The 25,743-nt window shown below is 54.3% G+C and overlaps 1 protein-coding gene across 20 annotated transcripts in view; it reads right to left on the bottom strand.

Annotated features, from left to right (window-relative positions):
- Positions 1–25,743, bottom strand: part of LOC102083672 (ankyrin repeat and fibronectin type-III domain-containing protein 1) — a 223,968-nt gene that overhangs the window by 18,342 nt on the left and 179,883 nt on the right. For 14 of the 20 annotated variants that reach the window (XM_021291849.2, XM_021291851.2, XM_065031022.1 and 11 more), the window contains one exon: positions 19,724–19,852. The exons of 5 other annotated variants lie outside the window; for them this stretch is intronic. In XM_021291849.2, coding sequence (XP_021147524.2) covers positions 19,724–19,852 — 129 coding nt within the window. Of the gene's footprint in view, positions 1–11,614; positions 11,650–19,723; positions 19,853–25,743 lie in introns of those variants that run through there. One more of the 20 variants, XM_021291852.2, reaches the window with a different exon arrangement.

Genomic DNA, 25,743 nt, shown 5'->3' with positions numbered 1-25,743 from the left:
CAAAGTCCCATCCTGTGGGGAGGTGGTGGGATAGGATCCCACCTCCTCTGCTTTTATAGTCTCAGTGCAGCTGAACTAAATTTATCTTGATCACAATCAGTTCTTGTTGCTAATTATTTACCTACCTACTGCAAACCCTGCAGCTGGGATGGGTGCTTTGTCTGCCCCAGCAGTTTAGCTTTCTGGCTGTGGGATGTGTTTGCAACCATTAGGGAGCTGGTGCAGATGTCAGGTCTGCAATGCCTTAAGTCCATGTACCAGCAAACTTCATGGGGAAGGCTGAGGTTTTGTTAAAGGATGTGCTAGGGCTGGCCAGATCCATCTCATGGAACCAATGCAATGAGTTGTTTTTTTAAAGCACATGAAGATGGATGTGCATGACAATTCATTTTATCCCTCCTTCTGCAATGAACACAAGCAAATTTACTGAGTAGTTTATAACATTGTGGTTTCTGCATATTCTGGGTTTTAATGTTTCCAAAGCTGCAGATCTTGGCCTAGTAAACAGTGTTAATAATTGTTGTAATTATATGATTTTAAGTGCATTTTGTTTAAGGGCGTATCCTCTCCGAGCCTCCAGCAAAGAACCAGTCCGTGTCAGGCAGGGGAGCCCTGTCCCGCCAGCAGAGCCCTGACCCAGCCTGGCTGGCAGGAGCTCTGCACACGCTGAGCCCAGCAGGACCCAGCTGTCCTTCCCCGAGCACCCATGGGGACAACCCACACCGGGCACCCATGGCACCAGATGTGCAGCCCCCAGGGCACTCTGTCCTCTGCCACTACATGCTCCTGTCTCCAGGACAGAGGCTGGTGGTACTCAGACAGGCAATTACCGTCCTGCCTGGAGGGCACTAGACGTGGCTGCTGGGGATCATGAGCCACAAAAAAGATCAGAGGGATGGAACAACTGTGAGGACAGGCTGAGAGAGTTGGGGTTGTTCAGCCTGAATAAGAGAAGGTCTTGGGAGACCTGATTGTGGCCATTCAGTACTTAAAAGGGGCTGATAAGAAAGATGGGGACAGACTTTTCAGCAGAGCCTGTTGTGATAGGACAAGGGGTAATGGTTTTAAACTAAAAGATGAGAGATTCAGGTTAGACATGAAGAAGAAATATTTTACACTGAGGGTGGTGAGAGCCTGGCCCATGTTGCCCAGAGAGGTGGTAGATGCCACATCCCTGGAGACATCCCAGGCCAGGCTGGATGGGGCTCTGAGCAACCTGATCTGGGTGAAGATGTCCCTGCTTATTGCAGGGGGTTGGACTGGATGAGCTTTGAAGGTCCCTTCCAACCCAAACCATTCTGTGATTCTATGGTGGCCACCCCACAACTCCTCCCACCAGTGGGAGTCAGCTGTGAAAAGGCTCATATGCCAGCAATGCTGCCGCTGGTGGCAATGGCCTTCCAGCCAAAAACTGAGGCTGCCCCCCACATCGACTATGGAAAGAAGGAGCACACAGGGGCAGACTCCAGCCTGCTGCAGCAGACATGAGCTCAGTGCCATCATCCTCAGGGTTGGTGTGGGTGGCTGTCACTTTGGGACGCTGCTCCCCACCGTCTGCAGCCTGATGCAGCAGAGAGCAAAGGCGCGGGGCTCCATGCATGAGAAGAAGGGAGCTCGAGGGTTGGAGGATGAAAGGTGTTAATATTTGAAAGGACAAGGTTTGGAGTGGGGGGAAGGAGAAGGACTGGGTCCTTGCAGAGACTGTTGTAGCCTCGTGGCACCACAGTTGTCAGTGGTACATTAGCACCAGGGATGCTTTCCTGAACCTCAGTTCAATTCAGTCACAGGGTTATCCAGAAAATAAACAGGCAGGAGAAGCCTAAAAAACAGTTATTGGGGAGAGTCAAGCCCAACCCAACCCATCCAACCTCATCCCAAACTGTGAGTGTGCATCAAGAGCTCAGCCAGCAAGACTGACACAGAGGCTGTTTCCAAAGAAATCTGAGTGCAAGGGGTCTTTCCTCATTCAAACACACTCAGTCACGTTTGCCCTTGGTGCTCGCAGGGAATCACATGTTATGGCTGCAAACGCTTGGACACCAAATATTCCCTGGCAGAGGCCACTTGAGCTCCTAACATGCCCAGCAGCTCCTTTCAGCTCATGGGGACATGAACCAGAAGCACAGTGTCCAGCACCAAGAGGAGCTGCTGATGCGTTCACATTTTCCACACTTTCTGCCTGAGTATAAGCCATTCTTCAGGATCGGGGAAATAGAGACTGGATCCAAAATGGAGCATGAGTAGGGAAGCCCTTCCAAAAGAGTGGAATTTCATAACCCACCAAAATGCACACTCAGAACTAGGACAAAATGCTGGGCTTAGCATCTCTCTAAGGCAGCAGGACTCACAGGAGCAGACTGCACACCAGCTACCCATCCTGAGATGGATGTACCTTGAAGGTATTTAAATATCGTATGGTGACCTGGCCATACAAAGATGGAGCAAAACACTCCTGCTCCATGGAAACATCTGCGTGCCTGGAAAATGCACTTGCTTATTGAAACCTGGGTCCAGGAAAAGGCACCAAACCAGATCCAAGGCATTGTTTGTTTGTTTCCTACATATTTTCTCTTTTTTCCCCATTTGGCAAACCCACTGGGTTTTGTTTTGAATGGAGCCGAAAAGAGCATGCCTCTTTTGTTTAGCAATAACAACTAACTTATATAGATCCTGCTCCTGCCAGTACATTTTTGTTGGAGCTCCAGAAGCCCAGCACTATTAGCCCAATGCTCGGAGGAGCTCGGCATGGTGCAAGGCCAGGAGATGCTGCACAGCACCCGGGTCGGTGCAGTCTCTCATGTATCAGGCACCAGTTTGGCAATGTTGGTGTGGCTGCACGGGGCCTCTGCCATCTCCAAACCAGGCATACTGCTGGTGCATGTAGGTGCTTCTTGAGGAGCTCGGGACACAAGCCAGCAGAGAGCAGACCCCATGGCCACACAGCCCACCGCATTGTGGCACGGCACTGGATTTGAGAGCAGACTCCCAGCAGCTCAGTACCTAAATAAGCTGGAGGAGATCTGCAATATCCCGCCAGCGTTCAGCGCCCTGCAGCTCTGCAGGGGAAGAAGCAGAGGATTCCCCTGTGAGAGCAAGAGGGGGTCAGCATCACGCCTTGCTGTCCAGGCTGTTCCCTGAATCAGGAGGCTTTTGTACCCCTTGGGGAACCCTGTGTGCAGGGGTCATGGCAGCAGGGAAGGATGTGGGATAGACATGCAATGTCCCACATCACGTGGCTGGTGGGCAAGTTGGCAGTGTCCTCCCGAGACATGGCCATGTCCCCCTGGTGTCACACAGCAGGGAAGAATCTGCCCACACAACTCACCCCCTGGGTACCTCCCTCCTAAATCATAGGCTCTGAATTTGGGAAAGATGGAGACTTCAGAACTCCAAGAGAGGTTGAGAGCCAACCAAGTAGATCACTTGCTGAGTCTGCAAAAGCCTCCCATAAAACACCCCGTTTCTGCAGGCTGAGCGGTATTTTTGGGGGAGGAAGGGAGCAGAGACGCTCCAGCAAACTCTGCTGCAACACAATAATGCTGCTTTTTTTTTTTTTTTTAATTAAGAATCCCAATAATGTGTTTTAAATGAGTACAGAAGGAGCCTGTGGCTCAACTCCTGTTAAGATACGACTCAAATCAGACTTTCAGTTCCTCGGTTCCCTATGACAGTCTGCCATCACAGTCAGGACCGCTGTAGCGCACACCGTAGTCACAAAGCAGGACTGTCCTGGCTGTGCTCACACACACGCATCTCTTCAGGGCAGCTCCTGCCCTGCCTCCGCACACCCCTCACACAGCATTGCCAGGACAGTGGGACACTTCTCCTCAGGGACCAGGATAAGGGACGGCGTGCAATGACTGGCTCTCTAGTCAAGACAGATGATGCTGACAGTGCCACTTGAGGGAGGAGAAATGTAAAATGCCAGAGACTCACACTGGCTCCATCCATGGACCAAGCTCAGAAAGGAGATGCTGGAAGGGAGAAGCAACATCCACGTCAGGCTGTTGGGTCTGCACCCCAGCCCAGCTCTGCTGGTTTCACTGCTTTCACGAGGATTTACCCCAGCAGAGCTCTGGCCCACCCTGCCTGCAGAGTCACACCTAGAAAATCTGCTTTCCTGGTTTGCACTACCAAATTTCTGAGGGGACCGATCTGAGCAGGTATGGGCATTACAGATCGAGGGTGTCCCTGCCTGGAGGGGTTCAGGAGCCACTGCTCAGGATGCAGCATCCTCCCATCACCAGCACCACTTGTCCCTGGCGCAGCTCCTGCTGCCAAAAGTCCCCAGTCCCTCCTCACCAGCATGGGCACTGGGGATGGCAGACCTGCCACTGGGAGCAGTGCCCAGTCCTGGGTTCCCACCCCTCAGCCAGGGTAAACCCTCCTCACTGCACTCCCCTCAAGTGCCAGCCTTTAGTTGCTGCTTGACATTAAGTATCTGAGCAAGGAAGTCTTGGGTAAATGTTCTTGCTATGGGAACACACAGTGCTGAGTCTCTTTAATTATATTGTTTTTGTTTGGCTTTTTTTATTAGTTGTGCTGCGGCTTCCCCTCCCTGACAGGCTAGCGAAGCACACGCTAAATATGGCTGGGTTTAAAGTCCGTCGTGAAACCCGAACCACGGCACCAGCCTGGCTGGACTCGGTGCAAGCCAGGGTTCCGCGGGACACGCATTCCAGCCGCTGCGGTCCTGCTCCGGCCCTGTGCCCCCCACCCCCGTCCTGCTCAAATGCCCAATGGAGCAGCTCAGAGCAGAACCATCACTTTCCCAAACACCTATGCAACCTCCTCCTCCTCACCCCACTAAATCTTGCTGGGAAACCAGCCTAAGCCTTTACTCTGCAGACCTCAAGTTGCCCCATCATCATCACACCCATCACTTCTGCACCGGTCCCCATTCTACCTTGTCTCCATCACACCCATCACTTCCACACCTGTCCCCATCCAAAAGTGCCCTGCCCCACACCTGCCTAGCCCACCTCCAGGCTGCCCCTCGGGGCCAAAGAGCCCTCTTCCCACCGGCCACACTGCTTTCATCTTCCTCAGCCCCCCTTGTTATTTTAAAGGCATTCCAGAGGATGCTGTCAGGCTTGGATGTGGTTTGGTTGGGTTGTTTGTTTTCGTACTGGAGGTTTTATGATCGCATTGGGAACGAGCCCTAATTGAGCTGCAATTCGAATTGCAGTCTGTGGGTATTTGTTTCATTTTTGGAAGGGCTTGAACGGCAGTGCAGCTTAGGCTGGAGAACGCATTTGGTTTTAACTGGAACCTGATGGAGACAGGACTGAGCAGGACGGGCTGCCCCGAGCTGTGATCAAAACTGATGGGGAAGCCCTGCATGGCCACTCCAGTGCCAGGTACCCACGGCAGCAACAGCAGCACCGGCTGCAATGCCAGCCCTGTGACCACCCAAAAACCCAGCCGCTGGCAGGCAGGAGGCAGACGGAGCCAGACCTCCGGTGCCGAGAGCCAAGTGTGCCTGGGCTGGGGCTTGCAACCACCCTGCAAATCCCTGTGTCCTGCAAACTCCCACACCCTGAAAACCACTGCGCCCTGCAAACTGCTGCACCCTGAAAACCCCTGTACCCTACAATGCCCTGCACCCCCAAAACCCCTGTGCCCTGCAAACCCCTGCATCCTGCAAACCCACGTGCTGCAAACCCGTGTCCTGCAAACCACTGCCCTATGCAAACCCCAACCCCCTACATTCCATTGCATGTTGCAAGCTGCTGCCCCCTGCAAGCCTCTGCACTGCAAGGTCTGTGACCTTGTGCTCACCCAGCACCCCAGAGAGGGAACTCAGCACTGCTGCCAGGGGTGCTCCTTGCTCAAGTTGGGGGCTGCCTCCAGACCCGAGCTGCTCACAGGGACCAGGCAGCAGAAACTAACAGGACTTAAAGGTCAGTGCCCATACTGCCCTTCACAGGACCTGTGTTGGTGTCAACTTCTGCTGACCATGCCCCACGCCAACTGCCAGAACTAGCAGTTCAGCCCCAGCACCCAAAATGTGCCTGATGTTTCTGGCACCCACAACCAGCTGGACCTTTGCAGGTAGAGACGGGAGGACAGACAGGGTTCCAAAGCACAGAAGCACCAGAAGAGCACTTGCTCTGCATTGCAATGCAGCTTCCTCCTGTCCTTCCAGGATCTCACAAGCCCGGATGCTGGCACAGGTGAACAGTGCTCTGGAAAACACCTCCGACCTGCTGGCACCATGGCAGCTAAATCAGACTTCCGCATATTAAAAGCGGATGAGCAGCAGGGACTCACTGCCCCTCTTTCAGGAAGAAATCCTATCTCGGCTTGGCCTGCCAGGAACGAGCACCGCTCTGTGCTGCGGATGCATGTGTGCAAACTCTTCTCGAGGGTATCAAATGCAGAAGCTGAGTCATACGACGCCTGGTCTCAAAGATCACTGATGGCAAAAGGAGGGAGGAAAAAAATATCTCGATGGGGTTGCAGGGCCCCAGCTTGGATCCAGCCGGAGCAGCAGGGGGATGCTCAGCGTGGGGATGCTCAGCCATGTGGCCAGGGCCCGCCTGCCATGCAGTGAGGAGCGAGAAGGGGTATAAGGACACACTCATCTAAACTTGTCCCCTCACTCAGGCCCTGACACCACTTCTTGGCAGGGGAGCAGGACAGGCTGCCGGTGATGCTGCTGTGGCAACCCAAGCCTGTGCAGTGCCAGTGGCTGCACCTGAGCACTGTCCCAATGGGAGAAGGGGCCATGGGGACTGGGATGGCATTGCCCCAGCTCCTCTGAGGGCTGCCACCATGTACCCGCACCCAGCAAAATGCCTGGGACCCCCCAGAAGCCAGGAAGAAGCACTAACTTTTCTTCCCCTATGATGGCTTGAGCATGTCTGGGAGGGATGTTCTGCATTTCAGCATGGCCTCAGACCAGGGTAACATCCCACACAGCCTCCTCCTCACACCTGCTGAGACCCACTGGGGCCCTCCCCACCCTGAGACTGGCTCCTCCACACCACTGTGCCCCGCTCGGGGATGGTGAGGCTCCGCAGCACCCATGCACCCAGGCCCCCTCTGTTATGGTTCAGACGTTGGCTCAGCTCCTCGCTTTGCTGGAAACAGGGCTCCTGGGAGCTGCATCCCCACTGCCTGGTCCTGGGGCTGCAGGTCACCCCAGCACAGGAGCGCAGCCACATGCTGTGGAGGCTGAGACCTACAGACTCATCACAGCAGTGCGAAGCCATCAATTTGAACCCAAACCTGCAAGGATGACAAACAAATCCTTTAACCTCCTGCGCCACCTGGTGCCACCAGGAAGAATACGCTAGTGAGATCTGGCTTTCATCAGAAACCACCTCTTCTCCAAAACCATAAAACTGTAGAAAATTGGCCCAAGAATTACTTCTGGAGGTCACCTGAACTCACTCCCCCATACCTGTGGCTGGTCTCCATCCTCTGCCAACTACATCCCACCAGTGCTCTGCAGACCTCCAGGGGACCTCCCCAGCCCTTTGCTGGGATGTCCCTTCTGGTGGAAACCCACCTCCAGTCCATCATCCTACCCAAGCCATCCAGCTAGACGGGGGCCAAGCTGCTCAAGCATGCTGAAGCTGCAGGATGGAAACCAGCACTGCTGGCTGAAGACTTCCAGAGCTGCACCCAAAGGGGTTATAAAAGGCAGGCCACAGACATTGATCTTGGTGGGGAGGAGGAGACAACAGCCAAGACACAATGGAAGAACAGACAAATGCACACACCCGGCTCCAGAGCTGCTGCCCAGCTGATAAATGTTATTGGAGTCAGAAAACCCCTTTCCCGCTGGAAGGCAACCAGAGGGACCCAGCCAGCAGCTCTGGGCACACTGGCTGCTACCCACAGGGTGTCCCTGGCACTGCTACCAAGAACAGCCACCCCCCAGTGGCATGTCCCAGGCTGCCTCCCCGTTCAGCACAGATGCACACCAGGAGTTGCTCCCGGCTCGCTCCACAACCAGCTCCCTGCCCAGCACCCACTGGGGTCTTCTCCTCTGACAGGAGGGACCAACCCCACCACGTAGTCCTGGTGCTGGTGTTGTGCCAGCACCACCCACCACAACGCGAGAGGAGCTGGTTCACTGCCACCCAGCTACAAAAGCGCTCACGTATGCCAGAGCCAACCTTCCCTCTGTGCATCTCCAGTGGAGTTGGGGTCCAAAGGCTGCGATCCAAGAGGATAAGCCAACTTCTTTTTTTCTTCCATTTTGCTAGAAAACGCCCCACAAGCACTCCTGTAATGGATGGGGAGATTTGCCCACCAGCCAGGCCTCCTTTCAGCCAACTTCTGCCTGCTGCCTCCATCAGACTGGAGCTTTCCCACCTCATGCCATTTTATTCTCCCTCTAACTGCAGAAAGCTTTGACATATCATCAGGTGGAGAATCTCGCACTGAGCATAACAGAGCCTATGGAAGAATTGTCAGAGCCCCCAGGACAGCAAGTAGAAAATATTTCTGCCCTAATATAAAAGAGCAACATTAAAATCCATAATAATCACCAGGACAAACCTCTGACGGTCAGGACACACTCATCCATCCATGCATCGATGTGACCAGCGCTGCTAGCACACCTGTGGGAAAGGCAGGGGTGCAAATGCCCTTTCCTGAGTTCTCACAGGACATGGGAGCACAGGGAAACACTCTCCTCTCATTGAGCAGCTTCTCCTGATCTAGAGACGAGACACTGCCCAAGCCAACCTGAGCTCTGGTCCTTGCTCCGCCACTGAGGACAAGAGGCAGGGGATGCCCACAGCAAGTGCCTCAGTTCCTATGCACGGGAAACGGAGATAAAGACAAGGTTATCTTTTGTAAAGTGCTTTCAGACTTGCTAATGAGGAGGACCAACCCACTGTGTGGGCTCTTTGCAGTCACCACTCCTGTCCTGGACTCATGTGGGCAAGGGGGGTGCCCCTAGAGAATGGAGGTGCTGGGTGCAGCTGGAGAGCAGCGGGTGCAGTGGCCAGAGTCTCTTTGCAGACAGGAACTTCAGCAGCTTGCCTCCGAAGAGCTCTTGCAAGCATGCACAACCATGCTTTCCAGAGGCTGACAATTTGACCAAATCTGTCTTGATTTCCACCAGGAATGCACCAAGCCTGCCAAATTTCAAGTCTCTTTTCCAAAGCATGGAGGCACCAGAAGTTCTCAAACAAAGAGACGTGAGAAAAAAAAAATATATATTGGCAAAGCTGCCATTTTTCCCCAACCTTCTGCTGAAACTTGGGAAAATGAAAAAAAAAAAAAAAAAGAGGAGAAAGTTCAGGCTGAGGCAGAGTGAGCACGGAAAAATTCAGCCCAAACAGTTAAGTTTGGCAAAGGTATAAGCAAACAAACTTCCGCTGGAAAGTGTTATACAGCCTTACTACAGCCTGAACAACAGGCGACTGCTGCTTCGGCTACAACCAATGTGTTGGGCGAGAGGTGCCCTCCTCAGGGAGAGGTGCCCTTGTCCTCATCCCTGTCCCCTCCACGGCAGGACACACGGTGACTTTACTGCAGCACAGAAGAGCAAGGGTGGCAGGGTCCAGTGGCCACAGATAGTGCTGGAGATGGGAGGTGGCAGCACGGGACAAGAAGAGACCACTGTGATGCCAGCAACTCTGAGATCTCTCAGAACCCTTGGGAGATTCCTGTTCACATGGTCACACTGAGCAGAAGCTTTGAGCCAGACCTAAACCACTTGGGGAGTGGAGATACCCTCATGCTCCTGAGACACCCGGCTCATCCCACCATGCTCCTCACCCTGCTGTTCCTGGCTGTGTGCTGCATGACAGCCTCCTCGAGACCAAGGACCTGGAAAGCCCCTCTAGGTGCCCACTGTGTCCTGGCACAAATGCTGGCCTGGGAGGCTGCACCTTGGCCCCTGTGTTGACACGGGCTGGCTCAGGCTGCAGTCACACCTTCTGATCCACTGTGCCAACAAGCCCTCAGCCCAGAAGGTTTCTATTCCTCCATTACCCCCAGTTTTTCTAGTAAGAGGCCAAACGATGTAGTATGAACACAGATGTGGAAGCCAACAAGTGTCATTCCTGAGTACAAAACATGGTTTCCTCTGTCACAGACCACCAGGGTCTGTGAATAGGTCACTAAAGCCCTGGTGCTGCAATGGGGTGCCTACCATCCTACCCAAAAACAGAAAGAGCAGCAATTATGGCAGCATGGTCCCAGCGTGGCCCAGGAACAGCTCTATCCGTCTGCTGGAGTTTTCCACCTCAGGTGAGGAGCAGCTGCTGCGGCAGCAGATACCTCCTCCATGGTACAGCAGAAGGATGAGGTGAACCCACTGGTTCACAAGGAAGGCAGCCTTGGGTCTGTGTGATACAGCATCTCATTCCTGACCTGCCTGCATCATTAGGAAAGAAAACGGCCAAATAAACTTCATGAGTTCATGTGAAGTTCACCCAAGTGGAGCTCTGCTCCATGAGCAAAAACTGCTTTTCTGCTTGCCACAAGCCTTCCAGAGCTCATGACCGGGGCAGAGCAAGGCCAGGAGAGCGCTGGGAGGATGGGACCTCTTGGCAGCCTCAGCCTTCCACTTGCACAGAAAGCAGGCAAGTGCTCCACCGGCTTATCCACCTCCTCGCTCAAGGAGCTCCAAGAACCCACTCACAGCTGAGGTTCCCTCAGAATACAGCCCCTTGGACAGCCAGCAAGACACCAGGTGTAGACAAGAAAAGCAGGAGCATTAGCTAAATGTCACACTGGCTTAACTGTGTCCAGAAACAGCCTCCTTGCTTCCTGGGATTTGGCCCATTGCTTCACAGGATTTCAGTGACCAGGGAAATGCAACACAGTTCTCCCAACTGCCAGCACCTTCCTGGTGTGGGGCATGGCAGGACTCGGCTCTGAGCTGTCCCCAAAGCATGGTGGCACTGGCAGCCCAGCTCATGGCGGGGAAATGGAGCAGGGGGTGGGCTGGTGGTCCATGAGGGGCACGGGGCAGTAACAAATCACCCTGGCAGCACCTCGGCACGTGCTAGACCTCAGATGGCTCAGCACACGTAGAGTTCACCTGGGCTTACAAACCTCCTCTGAAAAGCAAGCAAGCTGGAAAGGTGGGTAAGAAGGATGGGTGTGAAGATGGGGAAGAGTGAGTGTGCAGGCAGCAGGAAAGACTCAAGCAAAGGTGGAGAGAGATCCCAGCATACTCTATGACCTGGTCCTTAGTGTCCCATGTATCCTGGGCTGACTTCTACCTTCATTTTGGCATCCCCACTGAGTGCTGCCCATCCTGCCAGCATCCAAGACATGAGGTCCAACTTTGACCTGGCACCTAGAGACGCTCTCCAGGAAGATAAACAGGAGGTTCCTGAAGCTCTGGCAGGCACAAGTGTCTCAGCCAGCAGGAAGCTATCTAAGAGCAGAGAAAAGCTGTGCAGGAGGGACTGCCACTGTTTGAGGGACAAGTGAGGATTAAAAGTACTCAAATACCTTGAAAGTGCTGGCTGTCAGGACTGTCTGGAAACACTGATGTTCTTGCGCCTCCAAAGTAGCCTAAGAGGACTGGGAGAGCTAAGACCCTCCCCAAATCCAGCACAATGACACTACAGGAATATCAGCTAGTGCAGAGGATCCAGCAGTTCATGGGGCCATCAGGAAGGGCTTGACTTACGGTAAGACTGAGACATCCATGATGTTTCCCCTTCATACCGTGGACTGTGGCATCTCAGAACTTTCTTCCCACCGTAACTATGGGGTTTGGGCTGGCTGCTGTACAAATCCAGGCAACTGGTACCTTCTGAGCATGGACACATCCATGGAGAAGAACCACTGGAGACTTCAGGGACATGAAGAACATCCTCCACACACCTCAGCAGGGACTAAGGCATCCATCCTGCTTTGCAGATCCAGGCCATGAGAAATGGCAGAGAGATTATGAGAATAAAACAAAACAAAACAGGCAAATGGGCTATTTGGGAGAAATCAAAGTGCGCTGAGGATAATGGATATGCTGCTCTGAGAAATAATCTTATCAGGGCTTGGAGGTATCAGCTACCAGCAGAGGGAAGTGTCCAGAACAACACATCAACACAATATTTTAAATTTGTCTCTTAAATAAATGATATTTGCTTCCTGTGCTCTCAGTGAGGAAGGGATCTGGCTGAGGGCTCCGGTCCCAGACAGGGAGAACCTGGAAATCAATCTTCTCTGAACATTTTCCTTCCGTCACTTTCCCATAGGGCTCAATTTTTCCTGCTGAAGTGACATGAGAAACAAATGCAGACGGGACCGCTGGACCAGCTGGAGCCAGCGCCTGCAGCAGCAGGTCACAACGCTGCACACAGAGAGGATCCAGCCCTTGGTTTTCTCCCAACCTTACCATAATCACAAACTGAACTGCCTCTCCCCAGACGACGAGGAAACCTGGGCTGATGGGGACCTGTGGCATCAGGAGTGGAGGCACAAGCCTTGCATGGACCTTATAGATTTGGATGGCCCTGAACTGCCCCCGCACTGGTCCCCTTTCCCACCCACCCCTGCTGGCTGGGTGCTCCCAGCTCCATGCTGGCAGCACGGGGTGGCAGGAGCGGAACTGCATGAACCATGGACTGTGACTCCTCTGCCACTGCAAAGCCCTCTAGGGGCTGAGGACTGGCTGCAGCAGGAGCATCTGTGTCACCATGAGTGGCAGCTACCTGCTAGCCTGTTTGTTTGCAGATGACTCATAGGTGATGAGGGTAAAAGGTGATTTTCCACAAATAAGTCATTCCTTTCAAATGCTTTCCTAAAGGCAGACCCAGCTTTCAGGGAGATATTTTGAGGTCTCCTTCCTACTCATCCCCATGAGTGAGTCCCTCACAGTCACTGGTGAATCTCTGTCCCACCAGGTCTGGGGAAGGACAAACTCCTGCTCCTCCCATGAACCCAGAAGCACCAACTGTGAGTGCCAGAGACAAAGCTGGGCTCTCAAACCACGTTCAACACCAAAAGCTCTAGGGTTCCTTAACCAGTGTCCACCTTGCCTATGCAGAGATGCAGAGGTGACCAGGAGCAGCCAAAACCCCCACTGGCCTCAGTACAGGGGAGTCTCCACAGACAAGGCCGTACTTGTTCGCTGGGACTCCAACTCCTCTCAACCACATTTACTGCCTGTAAATCAACTTTCTAGTGATTGCCAACGGCAACGTCAATCTGCCACCCCAGGGGGAACCTCAGGCTGCCCGGAGCCCTTGGGCACGGGGTCCTGCTGCGGGCGGGCTCCCCGAGTGACCCGGCAGAGCACGGCACGGTGTGGACATCCAGCTCCCATCCGGCTAATTCAATAAGTCACAGATACCATGACTTCATAAGGCAGAGAGGCTCCACAGCTATTAGGGGAATTGGGAGCGGGGGGAGGAGGAGCTGAAATGGAGAAGGGATGGAGACGGGGAGGGTGGAAAGGGGGAAGCTAAGACAAGCAGCAGAACAAAACATCCCATAAATCATGAGGAGCTGCTGAAATACCAGAACAAATGACCCCATAGCTTGGCCATTGTTCCCGAGCGAGGGCTTAAAGCGCTCCCAGTCGAGACAAAGCGCCTCGCATTTCGTTTCAACACTGTGCCGGCCCGTCCAGGACCTGTGCTCAGCACAGCCGAGCTGGGGGTGGCTGCATTTCACCCTGGATGGATGTCCAGGACCAGTGGGATGGGGGAGGCGATGCTCTCGGCAGGGCTGGCTGCCCCACACCACAGCCCGTGCAGACGTGGTGCCCACATCTCAGCCTGCCCAGAGCATCTCTTGGCTCCCCGATGCCCACACACCTCCGAGGCTCTGGCACTATTCACCTTCACTGGAAAGCTCAGGGTCTGTTTTTCCCTTTTTCCTCACTCAGACTAAGAGCTTCCTCAGCTGGGAAGAGAAGGGACTCCAATACTCAGAAGAGTAAGACAGCTCGAGTAGGGCTGCAAAACCCAGAGCAGCTCTGAGCACTCTGTCTTTGCAGTGCTGCTCCTTTCCACTTCCCAAAACACTGCTGACAATTCACTTTGTGCTGGCTTTCCCCAGCAAACAGACGACCGTCAAGCAAAGAGTCCTACATGGCCACAGATTACTGCGATGGGAACAGCACCAGGCGCTCCTCGAACTTTGCAGTAGCAGCCCCTCCAGTGCACTGGCTGGGGAACAGACGGACGGATCAGCCGGCAACTCAGCACCTCCCACGGGCTCTGCAGCCCTGGGACCGTGGCACTCGGGTGCCAGAACGCGAGGAGCCTGCCGATGGGGACAGGTCACCCACGCCGCCTGCCCGTGTCAGCCAAGAACAGCTATGGAAGGAGGCCGAGCAATGCCAGGCACCTCCATGGCATGGATTTCATGCCTCAGCACAGCAATTTAAGGAGAATTTCCACACCACACAAGACCATCTAAACTCACAGAGGAAATATTATTGCACTATAAATGTTTAAACAACTTTCATAAACACACTTCCATTAAAAACCTTTTGCTTTATAACCAAACCCAAAACACCTACAGAGTGCAGCAGCAGTCACGTTTGTCGCCTCTGCCAGCCCGATGGTGCCAGCACAGTTTCTGTGCCTTGCTGTAGCTCCTGCCCCATGGCATTGTGGTCCTATCACAGAGGGATGCCTGCCAGCCCTTACACCCAGCCCTGGTGCTGGGACATGCTGGGAAAACCACTCCACACCTTCCCATCCGGGTGGGCATGGTCTGCACTGGGGCAGGCATGCCCCTGCGCATCCCCCTCCTCGGCAGTGGGGAAGTGAGGAGTTGATATTCAGCAACATGCCAGGGGTCAGGCAGCAAAACAAGACACAGGCAAGACTGAACGCGAGCCGGCTGGCTTCGTCCCCATGTGTCTAACCACCGGACGACATGCTCCTGCCAGTGTTGCTTTAACAGCTTGTGGTGGGCAGCCAAGGAGCAGAACCGAGATAAGGGGATGGGGGAAGCGAGGAATGCACTGCATTCTTCCCGAGCCACCATGGGAATAGGCTATTTCGACCATGGATTGCAGGAAAGCTGTCTGACATGAAAATCTCGAGGGGCCCAAATAGAAAAGGCAGCAAGTAGAAGCAAACATCCAAGAAGAAAATACAGAGGAAAATCAAGGTGGGCAACAAGAGGTGAGTATGGGAAAAGGAGTGTGAGAGGAAGAGGAGCAGAGGAACAAATAGAATAAAACCAGAGCAATAAGAAGGGAAGGGAAGGGAAGGGAAGGGAAGGGAAGGGAAGGGAAGGGAAGGGAAGGGAAGGGAAGGGAAGGGAAGGGAAGGGAAGGGAAGGGAAGGGAAGGGAAGGGAAGGGAAGGGAAGGGAAGGGAAGGGAAGGGAAGGGAAGGGAAGGGAAGGGAAGGGAAGGGAAGGGAAGGGAAGGGAAGGGAAGGGAAGGGAAGGGAAGGGAAGGGAAGGGAAGGGAAGGGAAGGGAAGGGAAGGGAAGGGAAGGGAAGGGAAGAAACACAGGGATGTCAGGAGGACAAACCTGCCAGGGTGGAACTCCTGATGAGCACCAGAGCTGGAAGGATGCGAGAGGGCACACAGGCTCACAGGCTCCACGCAGGCAAGTGTAAACTAGCAGATTGCAGACCTTTTATTGGGTTAAGATTTGATTAAGAGGAAAGACAAATGTGGATCATTTCTCAGGTAACACGCACAAGACGAGAGGAAGCTCTTTGCCTTGATTCACCCTAAGGGGGGAGAAAAGGGATTGCTAGTGTTTTGCGGTTGCTGTAGGGACGGTAAGAGGTCTCTGCAAGAGCCATCAGCTTTCACCTTCTTCACTCCAACAGCAGAAGGTGGTGAGCTTCAAATAAAGAGTGCTTTTGTCTTGCACACCTTCATGCTTAGGCTTTGGAGCTAGATTAGTATCACAGAGCAGCAGAAAGCAGAGTTTTAATCAATTGGACCCAAAATGCTTCCTTGCCTCAATTGCCAGTTTCTGCCCTTTATTTGGGCTCAAGCTCCCCTGGTACCCCACAGGCCTGCACCGTCCAGCAAAGAGGACAAGAAAGGGAATCAGCAAACCTAAATAAAGCCAGACAGGAGCAGCCCCCAGGTTTCTCCCTCAAGCTTGGGAAAGTCTCGTGCTGCCCCACTCCCCACGGTGCTTCTCTCTGGGCACCTCCTGGCAGCAACACCCCGGCTCCTGGGGGCACCGGACTGAGGTGATACAGCACATTCACGGGCCCTAACACTGGGGACTTTGTAGCACTGACTTCTTAAAAAAATAGCCTAAAAAAAGCCTAATAATGAAGTATTTATTTCAGTAAACAACATATGAATGAAAGAAGTGTTTTCTCAATACTTCACTTTTTCCCTGCCTTCTCTCCCTTCCCCCCAGCAATTTTTTTTTAATAAGTGGAACTAACGAGGCTCCGCTCACTGTTGGTTGCGCTTGGGAGCAGGACCGTGCTCCATTCGCCTGGTGCAGCACATAAACACGTGCTGTGCAGATAAAGCCTGCCTTGTGCCCATGGAGAAATGCAGCACACGAGCACATCCCACCCGGAGAGCAGGGGAGATGTGCTCTGACAGATGCAGGGACTGCAAGACCTGTGACAGGAGCATCCCTGCACTTTTGGGTAGGCAGCGTGGGACATTCAGCACCTTATTTATTGTGGCAGCAAATAACTGCATCTTGTGTCCCAGAGAGCTGCCATCGCCCAGGGACTCTGCCCCACAGGGCTTCGAGGTGTCCTCATGGACAGGGAGCAAGGCCAAGGGGACATGAAGTGATCTGTTGTTCCCACCCTACCTGGCAGTGCTCAGTGTTAGGCAGACACTGTGACACTGTACATCTCCTTCTTGGTTACCCCAGTTCCATCCAGTCCCACCTAAGCACCTGAGAATGATGAAAAACTGGCTCAGCTTGCCCTGCGTGGGGATGAGATGTAAGGATGCTTTTGCTATGGCAGAGACACTGACAGTGTTTTTGTAGGAATTTCAGGGAGAAAACATTAATCCTTCCACCAGACTGACACCCAGCTTTTCAAAGCAATGGGCACTGATGATTTTGTGCCTATAATCTCTGCCTCCTCCTTGGCAACAGGTAACGGCAGGTCCACAAGCTGTTCCTTGCCTTCAGGCCTTGGGATTCAGATGGGCAGGATTCCCAGAAGCTCCTGATTTAGGAAAACACAGTCCATTGCTATTGTATCCCCCTCCTACCCACATGGGATCAGCTGAACTCCCTATCATACACTGTGTGTTCACCCTCTGCACAGAGGCAGGTAAAACGACGCATCGTTGACCTTGGGTTAAGCTTATAAATACATACAGATTTGATGCATGCAGATATTTGCTCTGGAAGCCAAACGAGGCTTCTGTGTATTTGCAAAGGCACGAGCCATGCTTCCCTTGCCTGCTGCCCAGGAGCTCAGGTGCAAGGCATGGGGCGAGCAGGGGCAGTGACACCCGTAGCTCCGAAGGCCCTTCCCCTGTGTGCAGCACAGCGGTTTGGAGCAACTAGCTGAGGGTAATGATCCTGCTATGCTGATCACAGATCCCTGAAGATGTATCAGGTAAGGGAAGAACTAATGTTTCAAACCAGGGAAAAGACCAGATGCCCCCTTTGCAGGATGCGGCTGCAGAGGAGGCTGGTGCTTGCATGGGAAAAGCTGCCGAGTGCCTCTCTGAGGGCAAGCGTGCACGTGTGGACCAGGCACACGAACCACCGGCACATGTGAAAATCTGCCAGCAGCATGTCTGTCCTGCGGGGACGCAGCGCTCCATGCTGGGCGTGCAGGTGGCCCCGCTGCCCTTTGGAAACTGGGCTGTATGCACGTCAAACCAGTAACATTCCTGCACTGCAACACCACAGCCAGCACAGCTCCTGGGTTGTCCTCCTAACTGCGGCACCAGGGAGAGGGTTAACAAGCAAATCAAGATGGGGTGCAGGTGGCAGGCAGGATCCTCACCCCACTGCTGCCTGCCCAGCTCCTTGTCACTGCGACCCCCGTGGGTCACCCTTCTGCTGTGTCCTGCTGCTGAGTGCCACCAAGCCCCAGCACCCAATTCCCAGCACCCGGTCCACCCAAGCCTGGGTGCCAGGTCGGACGTCTGATCCAGCTCAAGACATCTCCAGGCACAGATAAAACCCATGACCACAGGGCAGTCATCCTCCTCCCAGCCAGACCAGCCGCGGCCATGTCCCTGCAGCAGAGGTGACACCAGGTCCTTTCACACCTCATGCTTTCCAGCCTCGATCTCCAATGTGACGGCATGTGGCAAACCGAAAGCAGAGGTGATTCCTCCTCTCCAAGAGCTCATTTCCAAGCTGGCTTACAAACACCCCATAAAGTAGCATCACCTACCACTGCTGTGGTGTTGATGCTGCCCCTGGTGTTTTGCAAACTCATACAAGGCAGATGGTTTCCCCCAGGAAAACGCAACAAGGTGAGTGAAAACATATCACAAACATACCTTGACACAGTGGGGCTAAAATAGGATACGGGGGCTTCAAAGAGACATTTAAAGGGAGAAAAGAGATTTACTGACTTATCTTGCTTCTTTATTATGAATAAAGAGAAACTCTGATTACTTTTAATGACTTATTTGCTTCTTTTCCTATTTGGTATATTACAAATTCACATATTTGTCTGTTTGGAAGATTCACAGTGATTGCAGAACAGCTTTCCCAATGACATCTTTTCAGCAAAGGGAACAAAGTTGTGCAACTGGAGAAGAAAGCGATCTGTCACCAAATAGCTTAAATTCTTTGTCTGGCCTCATTAATACCTAGTTAGCTTTGATGCCTAACTAACCTCACAGAGAGAGGAAGCCTTTGAGGAGGACTCCACAGCCTCACACTCAAGTGTTAGAACATACAATAAATGCCAGAAAGATCTCCAAAAAAAGCAGGGAAAACGAAAACCAAACTCGACATTCTTGCAATTTCTAAGCGTTTCTTTTTTTCTTTCTTAAAAAAAAAAAAAAAGTTTTACCCTCCTTTATCCATCTAAGGAAGCAGAAAGCAATGCAATTTCCAGTTCTTTTAAATATCCTTAGCAGGTCACTTCTAACACTGGGATGTTTGACTGTGATCTGCTTCCAAGGCTGTTGCATCAGAGCTTAGAAACCCAGGATAAATTACTCCCCGCTTGAACAGAGATTGCAGTTGGAGACCTGCGCTCGGCAGGAGGGGCCCCGCAGGCGCCGCAGCAGCGGGGAAGGAAGCGCTGCATCCCTCCGGGCTGGGCAAATGGGGCTCATGCTGGGGCAGCTCTGTACCCCCACACTGCTCATGGTGCCAAGGGGGAGCCCCTGCAGCTCCTGGTGCCCCCATGCCAGCTGTGTCTGTCCCGCTACTGCTCTTGGCCCTGGTTTGTCCAACAGAGGTGCATTGGGCAGCAAGAGGCTGCAGGATGCATCTTCTGGCACCTCCCATAAGGAACATGGAGGAGGGGAGAGGAGAGAGGAGAGAGAAGAGGAGGAGCTGGCAGCAGGGTCTCCTGCAGATCATGCACTCACTGGCCCCAACCCAGCAGATGTGCATATCTGCATCCCACTATGAGCCCCCAAAGACCCCATGGCTCAGTTCATGGGGTCTTCTTCAGCCCTCTAAGGAAGGAGCCACCTGGGGCTCCTCACTGCTCCCTGCACTGGGGCAAGGGGGGATGTTTCGGCTCAATACTTCCGCAGCAGATGAAGGAGGTTGAAGGGGTGTTGTCCCATAGGACGGTACTTGGACAGGGACAGAGAGTGGCAGCAGCGGGGACAGGGGACAGGAGGGGGACTGGAGAGGCAGCAGCTCCTTCCCCCAGCCCTGTCCTGCAGCTCTTACCATTCAATGCTCAGAGACCTGGGCCGGAAGGCAGACAGCTCGGCCGAGGCATACTCAGCTTTCCTTCTCTTCTCCTGCTTCTGCTTAACTGACAAGCGGTGGGCAAACCTAGAGAGGCTGCTTTCCGACCTGGGGAAGGGGAGAGGAAAGGCATTAATGTCACTGAAGCACTCTGGCTCCCAGCGGCTGGACCACGGCACAAAGCCAGGTGATGCTCGAAGCTGAAGCAAGGGGTTCCCGGAGGGTCAGTAGCACTGGGATGAGGCGGCACCAGGCTTGGGGGAAAGAGGTGGAGCAGCAGCAAGTTTAGCATCGCTTCACGAAGCCAGGACCAGCACAGGTCCATAGTCTGCTCTTAGCAAAACCGAAGATGTGAGCCTGGCAGGCTGAGTTAGCACTGGGTCCCACTCCCCTCTGCAGCAAAATCACCTCCCTAGGCCGTATGCTCCTACTCAAATGCAAACTGGTGACAGACAATGCTGGAGAAATGCTGGCTGCTTCTGCTTCTTGCAAGTGCCTGCCCAAGAGGGGCCAGGCAGCCAGGGAAGCATTGGTGGAGAGAAGCAAAGCAGACCTTTGCCACGGCCACACACTCCTTCAGAGGAGCCCCAGAGCCCCTGCAGGGTCCCAGCTGGGGCTCTCAGACACCAAGACAGCTTTCCTGCTGAGGGCTGACATGGAAATCAGCCCATGTCAGAGATGTTTTGGAGAAGGAAACAGAAATGCCTGCGAGCAAACAGGTTCAGCTGCAACTGACAATCCGCACTGACAATGCCCCTTCCCGCCAGGTGGGATGATCCAGTGTCACCTGCAGTTCCTGAGACCAGGGACAGGAGAATCCCCAGGCTCCAGGGCCATGCTGCACATCCCCTCCAACCCAGCGCTCCACAGAAGATCACCACTGTCCCAAAGCACAACACACTGTCTCTGAGCCTGCAGCACACAGAGATCCCAGTGCCAGCTGTGCCGAGGGCTGGCACCCCTGGCTCGCAGCTGAAAACAGCTCCACAACCTGTTCCTGCTGCCACTTCACCAGGTGCAGAAGTGGGAGCAAGGGAGGAGCAGCCTGGGGAGCTGGGACACTCCAACTTGGGCACACGACCAGGCTGGTGGCACAGGTGCCATCTGCCAGCCCTGCCATACACACCGGCATGGCTGCTGCCTCTTCTCCTTTGGTCCTGTGCCAGCACGACACACTGCCACGGCTCAGCCAGTCCCAGGCTGGGCAGGAAAGGGGACAGGAGCAATTTGACACAGGTCCCAGGGGATGAAGGACAGACCTGGGGCAGACTTTGAACCTACACACATTGCTAAAGCCAATCCTCCTCTCCTCTCAAGCCCTGACTGGCTTAGACCAAACAAAATACCTCCAAAAAAAGAAAGAAAAAAAGAAGGTATTTCTCAGAAATGAGAGCTCCCTGCCTTTCCCCACAATAATTAAGCCAACCACGACCAGCTAACAGTTTTTTTCCTGATACATTTTAAACATAGACATCTTCAATTCATTAACTCTGGTTATTGATTTATTTTTCAGCTTATGAATTGCTGTTGCTGGGGACAGGGTGGAGACAGCTTTCTGGAGAAGGCTCTCGTCTCTCCGATCACCGCCGGGAAAAAGCTGCTCAGACCTTCCAGGGTCATTCTTTACATTCTTGAGAAGAAATACTACTTTGATGTAAAGGATGAGGTTTGCCTTAAAAGAAACCCAACAAGAAACCCAAACCCCAGCCTTCCCCCGCTTGGAGGAAGAGATGTTCGAAGAGGAGCGATCCAGGCGCCATGCAAAAACCCATAGAGCAGAGCCCTGCGCTAACACCATCCCCGCCACCTCGCCTCTCCTCTGATCTGGTGTCAAAGCTTGGCTGTACCGAATACATCCCAGTTTGGGGAGTTGTAGGCACTGATCACCGATGTTCTGCAGCAGCCCCTGGTATGATGTGGAGCCTGGAGCTAGCAGGGCTCGGGGCCGACCCAGGGATGAGCTGGGTGGTGGGAACGAGTGCTGTTGGCTTCTGATAGCATCTACTCGACAGCATTTGAGTGATCCTGCTGTGGCAGCCCTAACACTGCCCAGCTTTCTACCTCCCCAGGAGAGGCTCCTGCCGCTCTGCAGGGGTGAGGGCTCCATCCCCAGCTGCCGGGACACGGCAGTATGTTGATCTCACGAGATCTGGGCACTGCTTGGAGAACACTATCCTGTTTGCTATGCTCAGCCCATCCCCACCACACTCCCCACACCATCACAACCACCCCTCCCAAACTGGTCCCCAGCAGGGATGGGGGGCTGGGAAATCCAAAACCACCTGCATGGATGCAAGACAGCAGCTGCCCTCTGCAACAAACAAGTGTCCCTGTTGTGCTGGTACATGCCCCTTGTGATCAACACCACTGGGCAATGCTACAGCCCAGGAAGTTTACCCAGATGCATCCATCTGCCCCAGACAGGGAAGGAGCAGCCACTGGACAGAGCCAACAGCATCCTTCAAGAAGAGCTGGCAGGGGAAAACAGGGTGACATGCCAGCAGGGCTCAGAATAAAGGAGCATTAGCCCCTGGGGGCAGAGTGTGCTGGTGCAGCTGGAGAAGCCACCTGGGTGCTCAGGGACAGGTGATCTTGCCATGACTCCCCCTGTGGGACAGCATCACAAGGGACGGCGCAGGGAGAAAGGCACTCTGGCACAGGGCAGGCACTGCCTACACCTGACTGACCCAGTGTGGACAAGTGAAGCCACGTACGAGCCAGGTGACCAAGAATCTTGAGATGCTGGGTGATGCTTTCACCCCCCAGAACAACCTTCCATCCTACTGGTCACCCAGTCGGTTCACCCACCACCTCCAACTGCCCATAGTCAGGTTAAAGGAGACAGCTGTGACTGCTCTGATGGGCCAGTACCTCCCCGACAGCTGTCAGCAACTCACCCAGCGCTCGGCAATGAACCAGCCTCCTCTCACCTCTGCCAGACCCAAAAGATCCAGCAAACGCATCACTAATTAGAAAGCCAGGAGCACATTACAGAATCATCTGGCTATTTATACGGTGCTGCTTTACATAAAATGTACTGCAGAAGAGGGAATGAATCATACCTGCTCTGCTGTGGCTGTATACAGGCAAACACAGCCTGACACCCACAGCCTGCTCGGCCCCACTGCCTTTGCCCCACTAGGCCCTGCTTGTGGATTCACTTCCCTGAGCTCCTTGTGCTGCAGTTGCCCCAGTCCCCCGGGCCCGGGAAGCTCCCAGGGTCAGGACGCTCCTACAGCCACGCTGGGCATTGTGGCTGGGATCTGTGTTCCATGGGTGGCAGCAGCGGTGAGCCTCTAACATGGGAAGGGGACGCTGCTGGGGACACACTTTTACTTTCCAAGTGCTTTCCAAATGCTAATAGACGCCCATCCCTTGAGAAGGATCAGTGTTAGTGATTGTAAGGTAGAGGCAGGGAAACTGAGGCACAGAGAGGCCATGCGAATAAGGCAGGTTCCCTACAGCTGTCGGTGTCCATCCTCTTGTGCGCTTCACTGACCGGCAAGATTTTTGTGCCTTCTCCCATCAGTACCAGCATGCTCAGCACCACAAGTGTCAGTCTGGGGAACCAGCAGCCCCAGAGAGCCACTGCTGCCTTGAGCCAGCTTCACCCCAGCCAAGGGACGGTGACAAGGCCAACCCCCAGCCCTGCTCGCTCCATGGGAGTGCTCATGGTCCAGCCTTGGCAGGATTTGGGGTGACCTGCCCACCCCATCATAAGAAACAGCATCTCTGCAGCAGCTCAGCATCGGCACTGCCGGGGCTTGGCAGACCCATCCAGCCACACCGGCACCTGCCAAGGCTCCCGGTGGTCCCCGCATACTGCCGAGGAGCCAAGGGGACACAAAGGGAAAACCATCAATTGAAACATGAACCGCAGCACTGGGAAGAATCGTCTCCTGACAATGAGAGAAGGTTGTTCAGCTACTGTGCTGTATCATAAATCACACCTCTATGACTTGCCATCTGTCAGCCAGATTACACATGTTCAGAGTCCCATGTCAGCCGTTAAGTCAGAACACAGCATCTTTTCCCCAGAAATAGTTATCAGCCCTGGAGACTTGTGCAGCAATACCCATCCTCAGCCCTTCCCTCCAAACCTCCCGGCAGAGCAGAGCTGGCAGCGCTGAGGAGGCAGGAACGTCGCTGCTGGAGGGCATGGGGATGCAAATCCTGCACGCACTTCGCGTGTACATAGGGGCAACAGGACATGGAGATGCAAGCACCCCCCCGGGATCAGCCACAGCACCCAGCCCTCGCTGCAGGCATACAGCAGGCAGAGGCAGACACTGCTGCTAAGAGCATGGGGACAGTTCTGTCCCCAGCCTGATGTGTGCTGGCGGGCTGTTCAACCAGGATGTGCGGAGGGTGCTCAGAGCAGCACTCGGACCCTCACTGCCTGCACAGCCCGCCCCGGCCAAGGGGTAAAGCTCAGGCTCTGCGTGGGGAGCAGCTTCCACACTACCTGCACTGCCCGAACGTGCCATGTCACACCAGCCTGACGTGGGAGCACAAGCAGCACAGAGACACGGTGGGCTGGCAACCCAGCCCCATCCTGCCTGTGGCTCAGCCACCTCACTGAGCCATCACAGGACACAGCACCCCAGCACAAAAATCTGCTCAGCTGCCCTTCTGGGTGAGGACAAGGGTCTGAAGCGCCGTCTTCCTCCCCCTCGCTGGCTGGGCAGGCGGATGAGCAATGACATTTCCCAAAGCTGACTTAGTACAGAAATACACAGGGACTCGATTCATCCCTCCAGCTTCATCAGCCGTGCACAGGCGTGAATCTGGCCGGGGGTTGTAATGGCTCGCTGCTGCATCCCCCACGCCATGTCACAACTGGAAAGTGATGACAAGCAAAGTCCCCATCCCCTCAGCTCCAAGGCCCTCCCTCTCCCCTGCCATGGCCCTTGGAGGGACATCACAGGCTGTCTCTGCAAAATGCAGCGTGTTTCAGCAGTTTGCAGCCATCAGAGTCAGTGTGTGCCTGCAGAAGCCCAGGTGCTCATGTGGCATCTCACCCAGCCGCTGGCACTGCACAACCCAGCCATGCCACGGCCAGAGCTGCAGGGCACAGCGTGGCCCATGCTGCACCGTGCCTTGGGCATAGGATGACTGAGGTCACAAGGCAGAGCCGCTACGAGAACTGGCATAGGACAGGCAGTGCCGGTAACAATCCTGCTCCACCAACACACCCAGCCAAATCCCTTGTCACCACCCAGGCAGGGGCCATCCGTCCAACAGAGACAGAGACATCTTAGCCCAGGCAGGAATAACTCCCACTTGTTGCAGTCCCCAGCCCGAGACTTGAGAGCCAGCATGTGCTTGTACAGGGTTCAGAACTAACCCAGCTCCTGGCAGGCAGCTGCCAGCCTCTGGAATTAGCACAGGCAAGCAAAAGTCCCGGGACAAGCTGTGCAGTGGCTGTGGGCAGCCCAGGCACTTGGCAGCAGGCAAACAAGCAGCATTTTCATTTGGTCCTCCCTTTGGGAACAGTCATAGCAAAAACAGCTATTGAGTTGGGCTTATCCCCATGGGCATCCCAGCCACAGCCTGGCCTGGAGGCTGGGGAAGGGAAATCCCGCTGCAAGGGAGCTGGACGCTGCCTTGGGAAGAGCAGGGCTGGGAGCAAGCACAGCTCTTTGCGCTCCCTGCAGCTGCGGGTTTCAGCTCCTGTGAGCGTTGTATTTGCACAAGTGCAGTTAGAATGAAATAGAGGAAAAATAACTGAAGCTAAAGGTGCCTTGCGAGCAGGCAGCAGCCTTTTGGGAGAGAGAGGTTTCAGAAGGGGAACGTGCCTGGCCACACACCCAGCCAGCCTCCGGGCAAGCGTCGAACATGAATGCCACTCCAGCAAACCCCACTCACCGGCATGCTTCGGGCACAGTGCCCACCGGCCCCGGTTCCAGCTGCCAGTGTGGCCAGAGCAGCAGCCAAGGACGGGACCCCTGGTGAGCCGGGCGCAGCTGCGGTGTGCCGTGCTGTGCCGGTGAAAGATG

The sequence above is a fragment of the Columba livia genome, chromosome 15 (assembly GCF_036013475.1).
Source record: "Columba livia isolate bColLiv1 breed racing homer chromosome 15, bColLiv1.pat.W.v2, whole genome shotgun sequence".
NCBI lineage: Eukaryota > Metazoa > Chordata > Aves > Columbiformes > Columbidae > Columba > Columba livia.
This window is presented reverse-complemented; position numbering and strand designations above follow the sequence as displayed.